At 39.0% G+C, this 15740-nt stretch overlaps 3 protein-coding genes across 8 annotated transcripts in view; 2 read left to right on the forward strand and 1 right to left on the reverse strand.

The window, feature by feature from the left end:
- Positions 1-1976: 1976 nt before the first annotated feature.
- Positions 1977-7854, forward strand: TRIM59 (tripartite motif containing 59). Of its 2 annotated transcripts, none has more exons than XM_044434436.1 (2): positions 1977-2106; positions 5843-7854. In XM_044434436.1, the coding sequence occupies exon 2, from the start codon at positions 5846-5848 to the stop codon at positions 7058-7060; it is 1215 nt and encodes a 404-aa protein (XP_044290371.1). In that variant the 5' UTR covers positions 1977-2106; positions 5843-5845; the 3' UTR covers positions 7061-7854. The 2 variants fall into 2 exon arrangements, with proteins under 2 accessions (XP_044290371.1, XP_044290370.1); XM_044434435.1 differs by having other exon boundaries at positions 1993-2124.
- Positions 2017-15740, forward strand: part of IFT80 (intraflagellar transport 80) — a 156148-nt gene continuing 142424 nt past the window's right edge. The window contains exon 1 of the mRNA XM_044434434.1: positions 2017-2124. The gene's annotated coding sequence lies outside the window, so the exon portion shown is untranslated. The remainder of the gene's footprint in view (positions 2125-15740) is intronic.
- SMC4 (structural maintenance of chromosomes 4) overlaps positions 12379-15740 on the reverse strand; it is a 63476-nt gene continuing 60114 nt past the window's right edge. For all 5 annotated transcript variants that reach the window (XM_044434428.1, XM_044434425.1, XM_044434426.1 and 2 more), the window contains 2 exons: positions 15169-15352; positions 12379-13996 (listed from right to left, as the gene is read on the reverse strand). In XM_044434428.1, the coding sequence (XP_044290363.1) occupies positions 13820-13996; positions 15169-15352 (361 nt within the window). In that variant the 3' untranslated portion in view covers positions 12379-13819. The remainder of the gene's footprint in view (positions 13997-15168; positions 15353-15740) is intronic.

Consider the following 15740-nt stretch of genomic DNA (forward strand, 5'->3'; position numbering starts at 1 on the left):
GAACTTGGAATTTGTCCCTATTAAATTATATTAGGTTGATTTCAGTCCCAGTGCTGCAGCCTATCAAGATCACTTTTAGTTTTGTTTCTGCCTTTCAGGGTTCTAGCTATCTCTTCCAGTTTTGTATCAACTGCAAATTTAATCAGCATTCCCTGCTCACCCACCATAACTTAGTGTGTTATCTAAACCTGCACGTGTTAAACCACAATCAATCTGAAAGGCTACAAAGCCCCTTAGCCAGAGTGGCAAGAAGACTTCGGGGCCCAGTGGGAGGCAGCCTGTGCCACTTTCCCACCATTCAGCTGAGCAGCAGGGAGAGGGGGACCAGTGCCCAGCAGATCTCCCTCTTCAGGTTCTCTATCCAATCTCACTCTCCTGGTATAGACCAAATGGTCTGTGTCCTGGTGTACATATGCCCAAAACAGAGAACAAGGGAAGGTTTTCTTTTAAAAGATTTATTCTCAAGAATAACTGGCTGCCAGTGAATCATTCCAGGTGGAACACCTGAGCAGGTGGCCCTTTTATACATTCATCATTAAAGGGTTACACATAGCACAACTAACAGTTTCTAATAGGTTACAGAAGTAAAAAGTTACAATGGTTGATATTTCCCGTCTGCATACCAAAGCAGAAAGATACTGGGGAGGAGGATGGGGTGGCTTGGTGTGAATTGCCCTTTGTTTGTGCTGCTGTTATCTGTCAAGAGTCAACTAGCCCTCCCTGGAATGGTGCCTGGTTAGGTTCAACTACATTTCAAGGATGCACACATGCTGATTTCTAGAAAACAGGATTTTTCTCTGGCCTAGCTATGTATTAATTATTGCATGATTGAACCAATGAAAGTTATACCTATTGAGCTGTACCTCACTGGCATCTGCAGGAACGTAGGTGAGCAAACAGATAACAGCTGCTTAGTTCCCATTTCAGCAACTCTTCTGCTCTTTCAGAGCTGCAGTGCTGGGTCCCCTAGAATACCAGCTTGAGTTTTAGGGGAGGAAAGAAGGGGAGGCAGTTCCTAATAGTCAAGTCCAGCTCTCCCCGTATAGCCAACTTGGGTTTACATCACCTTGCCAACTTTGGTTTCCACCTACTGGGAACCAAACCAGTTCCTGTCATCAGATGTCCTGAGTTTGTGTCTTGCTCATATCAAATAATAATGCTGGCGAGTTTAAATTGTTTGCATTTTCAGTTTATACACGGACACAATGCGTTCGAGTATTTCTAGTTCTGCTCCATAAAAATGGGACCCTTTTGGTTGTAGAAACAGTCCAGCTGAAGTAAAGGATTCTGAAATTCTGTTGAGGTGAGGTAAATCAGAGCAAAAGTGCAGAGTTAATTCTCCCCCACTCTCCTTTCCCTTAAAGTGCTTATTTACTGTGTGCTATTAATAGGCGTTGGCTGGTGCTCATAAATCGAAACCAGCTATATTCCCAAACACAGTTAAGGCGCTATCCGATGCACGATTAAGACAGAAAGAAGCCCAATTCTTAGCATCCCGCAACCATTTTTCCGTGTAAACCTGCACTGGAATGCCCCCTTGGCAAAACCAAACGAAAAGCGGCTACACCACTAGGAAGTTATTCTGGTCGCATGATGCAAACTCAGAGTTGGGCTGCCTATGCTACGCTGTGTTACGCTATGCTATGCTGTGTGTCTGGTTTGGCATTTTTCATTTCGTTGCTTCCCCCCTCCTTTAAAATAGGAGAATCTAGAAAGGCTTGAAGCTTTAGCGAACACCCAGGGGTCTCTCTTTCAACTTCACTGAAAGCCGTTGCCGCAAAGGCAACTCTCCCGAAGTCGCGTGGGGAAAGGGGCAGAGAACGCCGCCGCCCCCAGAACCGTTAACGGCCGCACTCATCTTTCCACCCCCGCCCCGCACCGCTCCGATTACTTTCGAACTGAACGCTCCGAGCCGGCTGATTGGCCCGAGGCTGCCGGCTCTCGGGGCACATGCGTAGACTAGAGCGGCTCGGGCGCTTCCCTTTTCCTTTGCTCTGGCTCTGATTGGCGGAAGGGGAGCGTCTGCTGGCCCGAAGGCAGCCGAGAGAAATTTGGGGCGAACGGCCGAGGGAGCTGCTGGCGTTCCCGGAGCTGCGGGCGACCGAGGTGAGCCTGGACCACGCGGTGAGTGGGTCGCTGTACACGTGAATGTGCGTAGGGGAGGCGGGTCGCCGCCATTGTCCCTGCCTTACGCCCCAAGCGCTTTGGTCAAGCCGGACCAAACCGAGGGTCCGTCTCGCCCCGCGTTCCGTTTGTGCGGGGCCGGCCAGCCGCCTTCCAAGCACAGGCAGCCCGCCAGCAGGCTGGGAGTGCAACAGCTACGGGGTACGCGAGCCTCCTGCCTCCGGAACTGGAGGCTACAGCCGGAGGTAATTGCATCCTCCGTCGATGCCCTTAATCCCATTTATGAAGTCTGGTGGGGCGGGGAGGCGGTTTACAAAGTGCTTCGGTTTCTGTTTAAAAACTGGTTAACACTAAGGATAACTCCTCCTGGGAAGGGGAAATAATTGCCGTCGTATAATCATCGAACCTTACTTGGTGCTGCTTTGGTATTACCTCACTTAGTCTCTACCTCCCACCCCGGACGCTTAATACGAGACTACTCCGGTAGTAAAGGTAGAGATTGTTGCTATTGATTTATTGGAAGCATATTGAAAATCGCTTATCTCTTCTGACCCTCATATGTAAATACACCTTCTGGTGGCTATTTTAAGAGCATGATCCTACTTACATTGGGTCATTGCCACTGCTCGCTGTGAAACTTCATGATCAGAGAAATGGAAATCTGCAGTGTGTGCAAACCCTTAAGCTTTTAAACTCTTGTATTATTTAAAAATTAAGCCTATTACATGTAAATACATCACACTGATAAGCCTTTCAACTGCATGTGTTAATACTGCAATTTCATCAGGATTTGATTGAAAAACCAAAATATTTAAAATGTTCCAAGAAGAAAACTAACTTCTTCCTGTCTCTGCAAGAGTTCCATTTCAGGTCCTGAAAGAAATTGACTTTATATTTTTTTTTCATATAGAAGCATATGGTATCTAATTTCTTACTGCATATGCTTTTCTACAGAACTGAACCTGTAGACATTTGACGTATATTGGAATTAAAGGAAGCTTAAGAGTCAGATACCATGTGTGGGAATACTGGGAGTTGCCGGGCATATTTCTGTCTAAAACTTGCATAGAATTGTATTGCTATTATTTTAGTTTTTTTAATTTATTCCATTCATCTGTTGGTATACTGGAATAGTTTCCTAGCTCGGTATGTGATAAAGAGCTCTCAATCTCTAGAAGACCAAGGGCACAGTTCACTGGGAATCTTTACTGTGCAATCTTCATCCACAACGATTACTATGCATTTCAAAATGACTTGGGCAGAGGAATTCCCAGAAGAGTAATTCTACATTATTTTGTGATTCCTAATAAAACATTCAGGTATAAATATCCTTTACAGTAGCTCTTTTTAAAAAGGAAGCTTCACTTATATTGCAAGTATACCATAAAGACAGACAATCTGATTTACTTGCAGAGAAAAAAATAGTGATTGATCTATATAAAGCCCACTAAGGTTTAGTTCTATTATTTCAGTACAGTTACTATGGTCAAAAAAGTACCAATGAACTACATGTTGGAGGAGAACCTTTCTCTGATTATCAGGTCCTTTGCCTATTCTCAAACACAACTAGCCAATGGTGAATAAATCCAAATATAGGCATTCTGTATTGGCTCAGATCTGCTGCTCTAAAATTAGGTTATACATAGCAAGCATTTTTGAATCGGAGTTTCAAGGTTTTGATATGGTTGAGTGCATGAGACCTGCTGTTCAAAGGAAACTAAATCTCTGTACATGGGTAATACTTGGGTTTGCCTAGTGGTAGGTTTTCTTTTCTTTTGTTTATGGATTGTGGCCATGGTTACTAACCATTGCAGTAGTTTTCCAAACTGGAATATTTTGGAATAGCAATTGTGAATTCAGACACTTCCAGCTGACACTTCCAACCCCTTTCCTGTTTGTTTTGTTGCTCTATTAAGTTCTGTAGTTCTATTACTTCTGTAGATCTTTTTCTGATCATCTAACACCACTTCTGGCCCACTTGCACTGGCTGCCTATATGCTTCTGAGTCCAATTCCAGGTTTGATCTATAAAGCCCTACAGAGCTTGGGATCACAATACCTAATAGCCTCTCCTGAGCTCTGTCTACTTGGACAGCTCTGTAAAAGTTCTGGAGCATTTCTCCAAAAGGGAGGCTCAGATGGTGGCAACAATGAAAGCCTTTTCAGTGGTCCTGTCCCCCCCCCCCCAGCCGATTATGGAACAAGCTCACCACTGAGGCCTGCCTGGTGCCAATTTCACTATCTTTTTGGTGCCAGGTATGAATTATCTTCTACTGCAGGGCACTTCATCAGTTATTGGGGCCTGCTGGTGGTTTAACAGTGTCTCTTGAATGTACTGTTTTTTCTGTTTTTTGTTTTAAAATTTGTGTTGCTAACTTTTATGTTTTAATGGTATATTTTATATTGTCTTTTAAATAAGCTATTGTGAACTGCTCAGAAAGCTTTGACTGTTGGGTGTTATATAAATTAATTAATTAAATTGTAAAATATGTTAGCTGAGGAACTGAACAGTATATTTCTGTGTAATGGGAACAACACTCTTTCCAGGTAGTGTGAAAGCCTTCTAAGTTAAGGGTTTTAAAAAATGTTTAGAGTCTATTCTTTTCCTGGGAGAAGCAGAGTGTTTTGGTTTAGCTTATAGATTCATATAAAAGTGCTTTCAAAAAAAAGTGCAAGTTTTAAAATACTTCCCCATAGTATTGGAATGGATAGTGTTTCATGCTTGAACTCTGTTCTGTCCTATTTTCAGAGAAGGTAAGAATTAAAATTGCTCACCCTCCTAGAAGCCCACCTTTCATATCTTTGCAGAAGCACTGGTCAGGGTGTGCTGCCTCATTTGAAAAGAGGCAAGCCCGGGGCAGTGCTTGAAGCAGAGAGGTAGCCTTATCATTCTCTGCTTATCTCTGGATTGCAAGAAAATAATTAGTCCAGGCATGTTAAATGGTAAATCAAAGATTTCATGTGGATATCTTCTGTGTATGTATGTTCTTGAATTTATGAGACTTTAATTGTTTCTTGTGGCACACTTGCAGTTCCTGCAAGATACATACTTTGGAAATGAATGCTTTAAAGTTACACAGAGTTCTTCTTTGGGAATCATAGTTCAAAGCAAATGTAAAACAATTGTGTTAAGGAGGGTGGATAAAAAGCAATGCTTTTTAAAAATTAAAAGCCACATTTTAAAATTTAAAATAAAATGCTTTTTGAGGAAAAATCTATCTAGTTTTCTGTTTAAGATACATTATAGTCCAATCATCAACATACTTTTGGATATCTGGGTGGCTGGATCTGAGTAAATTTAATCCATGAAACCTATGGAATTGACCCAGTAAAAAAGTGCTACCTATGTGAGTTGCTGAGAAATGCTTCACCTTTATTTAAATCAGAGTAGTTATGTTGTATCTAATCATATGGTTCATGCTTCAGAGGTTGCCATAAACAAAGTTCTTGCTTTATTGGAATGTTGTACAGGTTTGTATAACTCCTTTGTAGCTTGAGAGCATATAATTTTATAGGCAAAGTGAGAGTTGTTAGTGTATGACTACATCTTGGCTGAATGTACATGCATATAACAAAAAGATTTTGTCTGCAATTTACTTAACTCTCATCTGGTAACATAGATATGAAATTTAAAATAATTTTATTAAATAGGCTTCCCAGTTTTTAAATTCTTCTTACAAGTCTCTTGCAAGTTTACAAATGCTTCTTTTTATTTTTAGGAAATGCATCATTTTGAAGAGGAACTAACATGTTCAATTTGCTATAGTATATTTGATGACCCCCGTGTACTGCCATGTTCACATACATTTTGTAGAAACTGCTTGGAAAGTGTTCTTCACCTGTCAAACAACTTTTCCATATGGAGACCCCTAAGGCTTCCACTGAAGTGTCCCAACTGTAGAAGCATTGTTGAAATTCCTCCCACTGGTACAGACTCTTTGCCTGTAAACTTTGCATTAAAAGCAATCATTGAAAAGTATCAGCAAGAGGATCATCCAGATGTTGCTACTTGTAGTGAACATTATAGACAGCCACTGAACGTTTACTGCCTTCTAGACAGAAAATTAGTTTGTGGCCATTGTCTTACAATAGGAAAACACAATGGCCATCCTATAGATGACCTTCAGAGCGCTTACATGAAAGAAAAAGCAACTCCTGGCAAACTCCTTGAGCAATTGACGGATAAACACTGGAGTGAAATATGCTTGCTTATTGATAACCTAGAGATACAGAAAGCTCACTGTGAGAGTATTATTCAAGAAGATAAAAAAACTGTGCTGCAGTATTTTAAGAGACTGAATGATGCACTTGATCAAAAAAAACAAGCTTTTCTTGCAGCTTTGGATGAAGTGAATGCACAGATAATAGCAGAATATGAACCTCTTATTGAAATGATGAAAGGAATACGAGAAGAGCAACTTGAACTAATGTCAGTAAATACATCTATTCAGGAGGAGGAGTCTCCTCTTCTTTTTCTGGAGAAGGTTGAGGATCTCCGTCAGCGTGTTAAAGCTTTGAGGCAAAAACCAGTACCAAAAATTAAGCCTGTTGAAATTTATCCTCGAATAGGGCAAGTGCTGAAAGATGTGTGGACCAAAAGTGAAATCAGCCAGATCAATAAGATCCTTATTCCCAAAATAAAGCTGATTTCAAAAGAAGTATGCAGCCTCGACTGTGAAAAGAATAGACGATCTAAAGATTTTTTCTGGTCCTTAAGTCCTTTGGTAGCTATATTGATTATTTTGGTTTTGGGAGTTGTTTTCTTTAATCAACACTTAATATCATTTGTAAATGACATAGCCTTTCCATATATTCTGGGTGCCTTGGAAATAGTTTATCAAGACTTAAGTAAGAGGTTGAAGATGCTGACAGAAACTTTGTGGCACACTTCTGATCTTTTACTCGAATATCTATATGGAATAGTTCCATCAAAGTGAATATTTCAAATAGTAACTTTTGCTGTGTGAAGAACAAAGTGAAAACCTTAATGGATTATTTTAATGTTTGACCCATTACTTTTAACCTGATGCTAAGTATAGTATGATTGCAATTAAGAGTATGGTGGAGTCTATTGTCAGCAGCGTTGAAGTTACCACAGCACTGCAAACAGACATACCAGCAACAATGTTTAATGCTTGGGATAAACATATCTTAAAATCACAGTTCTTAGAATTTCTAGTCTTAGAATGTGTGCATAAGCTACCTCACACAAATATGGGTGTAAGTGGAGATAGATGGTCCTGTAGATTGGGAGACAGGACAGACTGATTTGATATCTGCCACTGCTTGTGCTAACTTTTCTAACTTTCACAATTTTTATAAACATTTCTTATTAAAGTTTGTTTCATGCACAAAAAGCTGGAATGAACAAATAAAGCATATGATAGCCATTTAGTTAGCTGCTGATGCTACTTTATATAATTTTTAGCACTTGCATGATAGGCAACCACACATTGAATATAATACCAAGTAAAGAAGTTCCTATGGGATTTAAAGTGGCCATCATGTAGGTGCTTATGTGTTGTTTCTCTTAATGTCTGTCATCTACTTAAGAATTATGGGGTCATATTATTCTTACTTTTAAATGATAAAATGTATAATGGAACTATTTTTCCAGATATTAGGAATTCAGAATTTCTATCTTTCCATGTGCTAAATGTTTTAACACTTTGTATTCCATTATTTTAACATTCTTTCTCAAAGCATTTAATAAAAAGTCAAGAAAAAGGGATATTGCTGTTCTGGGTAACATTGAAAGTTGGTCAGAGTAAGTGTGAGATCTTTACAGTATAATCAGGTTTATACATGTTACCATCCAGTTGTTTACTTGATGGATTATTGAATTTAGAGTTGTATGAACCTTGCTGTGTTTCTTAACCTTGCTGTGTAGTTTCTTAACTACAAAAATGCCCAGGAGACCAAAGTGGTAGAATCCAATGTTAATCATATGTAGAGAAATTTCATTTAAAAGAATGAAATTTAAAGTAGTCATGACTAGCTTAAGACCCATTCATTTCACTGGGTCTGCACTACACAGGATAATAGTTGATTTATTGTTGAGTGATAATAGAGGTCATGGTCAAGTGTGTCCAAAATGCTGTCATTCTGCTTGCCAGTACTTTAGCTCCACATAGCTATTTGAGATGCAGGGAGGTATGGTTGAAGAGAGAGACACAGGAATTGATACTGTTCACATGTGATGATAGCTTAAACTTAACTGTGAAATGTTAAGTATGAACAACCCATAGTTGCATTGTGAACTCTTTGTAGTTTAAAACATAGGCAGTTATGTCTGAATGCAAAATTGTGGGTTGTGCCTGGGTTGTTTGCTAAGGCAGCAGAGGTGGCAGGCAAGAACAGCTACACTCCAGTTGCTCGAGTGCTGGTCATGCAGGGTTGTTAGCCCTTTTCTCGCATACACGGGTGCTAAACTTGGCCTAGAAAAAGTGGAGGCACTCGTGCCTCTTCTCTCCTATTTACAGATTTCAGTTAAGTACAGGATACTTTTTCATGTGTACAACAAGAATATTGCTTTTCTTGTTCAAAACAAATTTGTTTTCATCACCATTGGACATCTTTATGAACTATAGTTATTTCAGCTTAGGTGTTTCTGTACTTTACAATGGTTGCAACAGTAACTAATAGGCTGTTTTCAATAAAGGATTTGCGCCTTCAGTTGAAAACTCGCATGCCTTGAGAGGCCTTCCTTGGTTAGAAAACATCTGGGGTAGACTAAGGACACTATAAGCTCTTCCTTTCTCTTCAGGCCATTGGAAATGGTAAGAGAAGTACTTTTCCACACCTTCCGTTCCCCTGAAACCATTTTTAAGGACCTGGCCACCACTGCATCTGGCATGCTTCACCATGGCTTAGGACATCACCACACTCTCCAGAATCCAGAAGGATGGGGGATGACAATCCTGTCACCCTTTTGTCCCTCAGTGGCATGTCTTACAAGAACCACAAACCTTTCAGGTACTGCAAGAACATTATTAGATAAGCAGAACCCAACAAAGCCACAACTTGTGTGCTCACTTCCTGATGTAGAATTGGGCATATGCATAGACCTCTGGGTCAGTTACAGGTACACTGCAGGCTCTACAGAAACATAGCTATGGTATGTTCATATGGTTATCTGAGGAAATGGTAGTACAAGGCTTTGTGCATGCCCCTGCATAATTTAGGGGAAAGCATGGACAGAAGTTGACAGTGATTACTGCTTGAAACGTATTCCATATCATGTTTACCAGCTTCATGATTGGTGAAAACAGAAGGGAAGCTATGAGGAAGATATTTCTAAGAGAATGTAGGTTCATGATCTGTCCTGCTGAGGGAATAATGGCAGTTGAACATTTCCCGAATATCATCTTCACTATCTCTGGGTGAAAGTCCCACTTATGTAGAGATACTTTGAACTTCTGAAGGCGCCAGTGTTGGTTGTTCCTGTGATCTGAACAGAGATGGAGTGATGTATGTGCCAGTGCCTGAGTTTGAGAAGGAAGAACACTGATAGGTGATTTTTTCCCCTGTATTGATCTGAAGGCTGAGAGATTTTGGAAGGGCAAAGAGCAGTCACAATGTTGGTGAGATAGGGTGATGACAAGTCAAGCATTAATGTAGGCAAAAACTATGTTTCTCATTCTTATCTATGCTGCAATAACCACTATACAGTTAGTGCAAGGCCAAACAGGATGAACCTGATTTGGAAGGTTGCCCAGTGCAAATCTGAGGAATGGGCATGAATGGCACAGATGAGTATATTTCTCAAAGAATCCTGAGGTCTTTTGTTGCAAATCAGTCTATGTAAAGAGAGTATAGCTGAGTGTGCTGTAATTTAAAATAGGCAGGTATTTTACAAGAATGAAAGAATCCAGGTAGAGGGCCCTCTGACTTTTCTTGGGACTTTAAAATACCTTGAGAAACCATAAACCTTCTGAATGAGGGAGACCCTTTCTATGATCTTGCTTAGAAATTTTCACCCTGAAGGCTATTGAAGGTTGGTGGAATATAATTCCAAGAGGAGGAAGTTTGTCAAATTTGATACTGAAACCCCTGGGCAATGGGGACAGTATCCACTTTTCCAGTGTTACCTGATTCCAAAAATGGAGAAAGCATGTTAATCTGCTGAAAGGTCCTGTAAGGGACTCCATGGTACTAGACAAAAGTGCTACCTGTTGCCCACAAGTATATCAAATTAAATGGCGGTATTGAGACTGGAAGGGCATTTGGAGTGGAAAGTAGATCATTATAGCAACCTATTAGGGTTGTTGTTGACTAGAAGGCGATTCTTACTTTGTGTGCTGATGCCCTCATCTTTTTCATTTTTGCATTTTAATGCTTTATAAATGGAAACAAAAACAATGAGATAGTTACCAAGGAACCTTATACAAAAATTGGTTATAAAACTGAATGTAGGAAGTTTCACAAAGAATCAGCAATAATCATATTATCTAAACTTATAATTGCACATAATACATAAGCATAAGTAATGCTTGTTAAATCAGCAGGTAGCCAAATGCAGCTAATAATTTCACATGAAGAATTGCTTTAACGTATACAGCAGTATAGCTTATTGTTAAAGCAATTTTTCCCACATCATAAAATTACAATTAAAAATATTTTGTCTCCCTTTCTCCCTCCCTCTCAGAAAACAATTATACTGATCTAATCATTATATACATTGTATGTCAATGATATCCAAAGATTGCATTTTTAATTTCAATTACAAATAAAAATAAGCTTTCCATTTATTACTAAATTAATTAACTGCATCTCTGTGACTTATATAATAGGCTTCCTATTTGTTAAATCCTTTAACTGGTCTTTATTTAAATAGCTGGTTATTTTTGCCATCACTTCATATTTTTTCCAACCTTCACCGGTTGGGCAGTCTTCTGTTTTCCATTTTGTTGCAATTTTAGCTCTGGCTGGTGTTGTCATACATAGTTCTCCAGTATTTCTTGGAAGGGTGGTGGTAAAATACTCAATAACATTCTTAGCATTAATTGAAAACTTAATTTTCAAAATCTTCTGTTTTTGACCTTATTATACAACCACCACATATGATAAAAAGTCCCTTCCATTTTTTTACATTTCCAACACTTCCTTGTCCATTTTTAAAATATTTTTATAATAAGATACCAGTGAAATAACTTCATGTACCAATTCTCTTAATGCTTGGCTAGCTGTGAATTTTATTTATTTTGTCCATAAAGTTTCCCATTGGTATTTCTTCTCCCAAAGTTTCCCTTTGGTAGAAGGCTATTTCTTCTCTGCATCCTACTTCTACACATTTTAACTTGTTCAGTTTCATTATATTGCATTAGGGGCTTGTTAATCCATCCTAGTAAATGGTCTTTTGCTGTGAAATCAAGTTCTCAAATTCCATTAAATCTCTTATGTTACCTTTTCCTTGCTGTGAATTTCCCTTTTGAAACCAGTTGTAAATAAAGAAGCCATTCTACCTTTTTCTTCCTCTTTAATATTTGGCCAGGGCAGGACTCTTCCTTGTTGATACATTGTATCTCCATATGGTATGAAGTAATTATTTTTCCTTGAATATCTGTCATATTATGCTTCTACTGGAGACATCAAATGAGATATTAATGGGCTAATACTTCTTTCTAAAGTATTCCACGTTCTTTTTTGGCCATTTCTAATTATGGTTTCTATTTTGTGCTGGACTTTTAGATCTGATTTCCTCGTTCCACAAATACTTTTGCATTCCTTCTTCTAGATCTACTATTTCCAACTTTATTAACCTTTCATCAGGATTTTTAATCCAGTCTGTAATCCAAACCAGTCTTGCTGCATCATCTAAATTAAAAACAGGTATTGCTAGACCTCCTCCTTTCATTTTCACCCTATATTACTTCAATCCTTGTCCTCCCCCCCGCCCATTCCAAATGAAGATATTCAGTTGCTTTTGCCATTCTTGTAAAAATTTTCCTTGTATGAAAACTGCTATTGTCTGAAATAAAAAAAATGGATGACATTCATTTTTATAATAGAAATTCTTCCCAGGAGTGAAATTTATAATTTGGACAATCTGTGTTCAGTTTTTGCATATTCATTCATATTATCTTATAATTGTTTTGGAATGATGCATTATTCTTTCCTGTCACATTTATTCTCAGATACTTGAGAAGTTATTTCACATCCTGAGATTTTTAAATACTCTCTTGTTCCATTAGAAATTTTAAAATTTTCATTTTTTCTTATTGATTTTATAAGCAAAGAAAGAGCCAAACTTCAATTTGATCTATTATATTTTTATTGATAGATGTGGTTTTAGGATCGTCAATACTGTATTGTCACAGTAACTTTTCATTTTGCATTCTTCATCTACTTTCGGATTCATGCCATGTGCAAAGCTGGGAACAAAGGACTAGCATTTAAAAGGTGAAGCAGCAAGTACAAGTTAAAACATAAAACCTCAAGAAAGTTACAATCCCAGTTCCAAAGAGAACACCCTTCAGCAGTCACCTTGACAGAAAAATAACTCATCCTATTTTATATTACCTAGGTAATAGGTGTTCCACAAGTAGAAGTCTAGTAAAGCTGGACAGAAGACTAATACCAAATACCTGCATTTTATTCCCTTACTGTGATGCTCAACAAGCAATCACATGGTGGGCTGCTATCTCACTTGGTATCTCCCAGGTGTAGGCAATCAAACCCTAAAAATGAAGGCAATAGAGATGGGCCACTTCTCCCTGGCACAGAATTCACTTCATCCCTTCATAAACCTCAAGAATAACCTTCTAACCTCCCAGCCTTCTCCACCAGATTCAATCGAGAAATAACAGAAAAGCCAATCAATTTAGTTAACTCGTGAGCTCCTATCCTGGTACTCTTTTATGCTACACTTGATAGGTAATTACAAAACTGGGGTTATGTATACCAAGGCCAACCAAAATTTGTATCCTCTTTAATAATTGGAGCAACATTCCTGTGGCTAACGGTCTGGACTGAGAGGTTATAATGCAAACTATCTAGACGTTACTGACTGGGGGAAGTGTGATCTGACTAGCAACTGCTGTCCAGGGTACACACAGACAACTTTCCAAGCTCTTCCAAGAAATGCCAGTATTGAATCCAGGATTGGCTGTCATTTTAGCTAATGGCCTTAACCAAGACTGCCTTATCCCAGGAAATGTAAATGTAAATAATCTTTACATATAAGAGTAATAACAAATTACATTTGTTGTAAGTTTAGCTTTATTAAAGAGGCTCAGTTTGCTTTGCAACCAACTGCACATACAATGTGAACTGATCTTACCTCTAATTTCCACATATTAAAACAGTCTGTTGTTCATGTAGTTTTTTCTTGCAGCTTATGTATCTACAACAATGACCATCCTACAGTATCATAAAAATAAATCAGCCGATTTATTAGTTTTATTTTAACACACAGTACAGAATGCTTTAAAAAAATCTACAACCCTTATGCCGCTCCCCAGTATTCCACTGCTCTTAAATGACAACTGTGTGGTTGAGCACAACAGAACCATTCACATCCAGTTATATTTTATGCATTACTCCGGAACTGAAGAGATTCTTGATTTTAAGAGGATAAACAGCCCTTAGTAGGATGTTAAAATTTTAAGCCACTTATAGCAAGCTGGTGTTAAGCTGAATATTGGAATGTGTCCATTAGAAAGATCTACTGGTTAAACTAAAAGCAATTTCCACATTCAGAAACATTCGACAGAGCCAACTTCAGCATGTCCTTTTGATGCAATCACTTTGGGATTTGTTGCAACACTTTTTGTTGTGTTGTAAGTCTTGTAAATACCAATTAGTCTGTCTGCAATTTCAAACATGTTGTTCCGCAGAGAAATAATGATGAATTGTGCATTTTTGGTTTGTTCCTGGAAATAATATAATTTGCATTAGTATTTCTGCTAATACATTTTGAGAACTGTAAGAAAAAACCTGGTACATAGCCATTTTGATGAAGGTTCCTTTATTATTCTTTTTTTCACTCTTGCTAGTTACTAGCAATCCTACCAGCAATGATTTGTAATGAATTAGAATTAGGTCTAGTACCATTCCACCACTAGCACAGAGAATGACAACAGCTAAAATAGATAGCCTTTCTTATAGGGAAAGAAGATGGTAAGAACTGTCCTGATCCTTTACAAAACCCCACTGCAGTCCTGTAGATAAAGGCAAAACAGGGCTTATCAACACATGGGATACAATCCATTCAATGCTAAAATCTAAATGTGAAAAAGTGAGGCTGTTTGCACATAACCTACAATTAACCCACCCACAACTTGCCACCATTACATGCAAGTGGTGTATGTTTGTCCCAGGCATTAAGTACAGTGATACCTCGGCTCACGAACACCTCAGCTCACAAACAAATCAGGTCATGAACAAAAATTACTGAAAAACTTTTACTTGAGTTGCAAACACTGCTTTGGGTGGCGACCAAGATGGCAGCCATTCCCCCCCACCCCCAGTAGGGAGATGGCCACGATCGCAGTTCCATTCATGCAGGGAAGGCGTCCGTGATCAAAGAAGCGTGGCTGCACTAAAGAGGGGTGCAGCAAAGCAGAGCCGCGAATCCGTTTGTCACGCCTCTGATCACAGACGCCTTCCTTGCACGAAAGCAACTACAATCTGTCGTGCTGGGGGAGCAGGGAGATGGCCATGCTTGTGCTTGGGGTGTGGGGGGGAGGGGAGATGGCCGTGATCTTTGTTGTTGTCACTTTGCTTCACATTTTTCTGATTTTAAAAATGGTTACATGCAGAAAGGAGGTGCAGAAAGAACCATACCTGCTGCCCTCGTAAAGAGCTTGCTGGGGGATTGGAGGGGGCTGGAACATGCACTTGTGTTGATTTCAGTCAGTGCACCAGCCTTCTGCTTCCCCCTATTTATTAGATTTTTATCCCACTCCAATAGCCATAAGGCTTCCTCCCTGGCTGCCCCTTTATACAGAAGATCACTGAGCTTCTGCTTACGGGCAATAGGACTACACTCTTAAATACATCAAATATTTAAAGTCTGGCTAGTATCAATTTATACAGTACTTACATATATGTAAAATGCTACAATGGATACATTCTTAAAATCAAGTGCTGCATCAATTTCATCCATGAAGTAAAGTGGAGTAGGCTTGTAATGATGCAGAGCAAAAACCAAAGCCAGTGAGCTTAATGTCTTCTCTCCACCTGACAAATTAAATATTTTTTTCCAGCTTTTCTTTGGTGGCCGAACACTGGAAGAAATGAATATTCATGACCTTACCTTTCTTGGTTTCATTCTATGTTAGAAATATTTAATTTATACAGTCTCAGTAATTTTACAAAACTGCTATAGGATAAATGAATACTATCAATATCATGTTCATGTTTTAGAATAGAAACAGGATCAAAGTATGATGGCTACTCTGACAAGCAAGGAAATTTTGTTAAGTCTGAACCTAAGATTTCTTGGCTCACACACTTAGCCACTTACTAGCCCTCAGTCAAAATATGCATGGACTAGGGGTGGAATAAACCTCATTGAAATCCATCCCTCCAACATTTGCAGCCTTCCTCATGTGTTTGGCCCAGTCTTACTCTCAGCTTGGCTCAATTTGCAAGTCTGCAAATGCTCAGGTAAAA

This window comes from Varanus komodoensis, unplaced genomic scaffold (genome assembly GCF_004798865.1).
Source record: "Varanus komodoensis strain SLA01 unplaced genomic scaffold, ASM479886v1 scaffold28, whole genome shotgun sequence".
In the NCBI taxonomy this organism is placed as follows: Eukaryota; Metazoa; Chordata; class Lepidosauria; order Squamata; family Varanidae; genus Varanus; species Varanus komodoensis.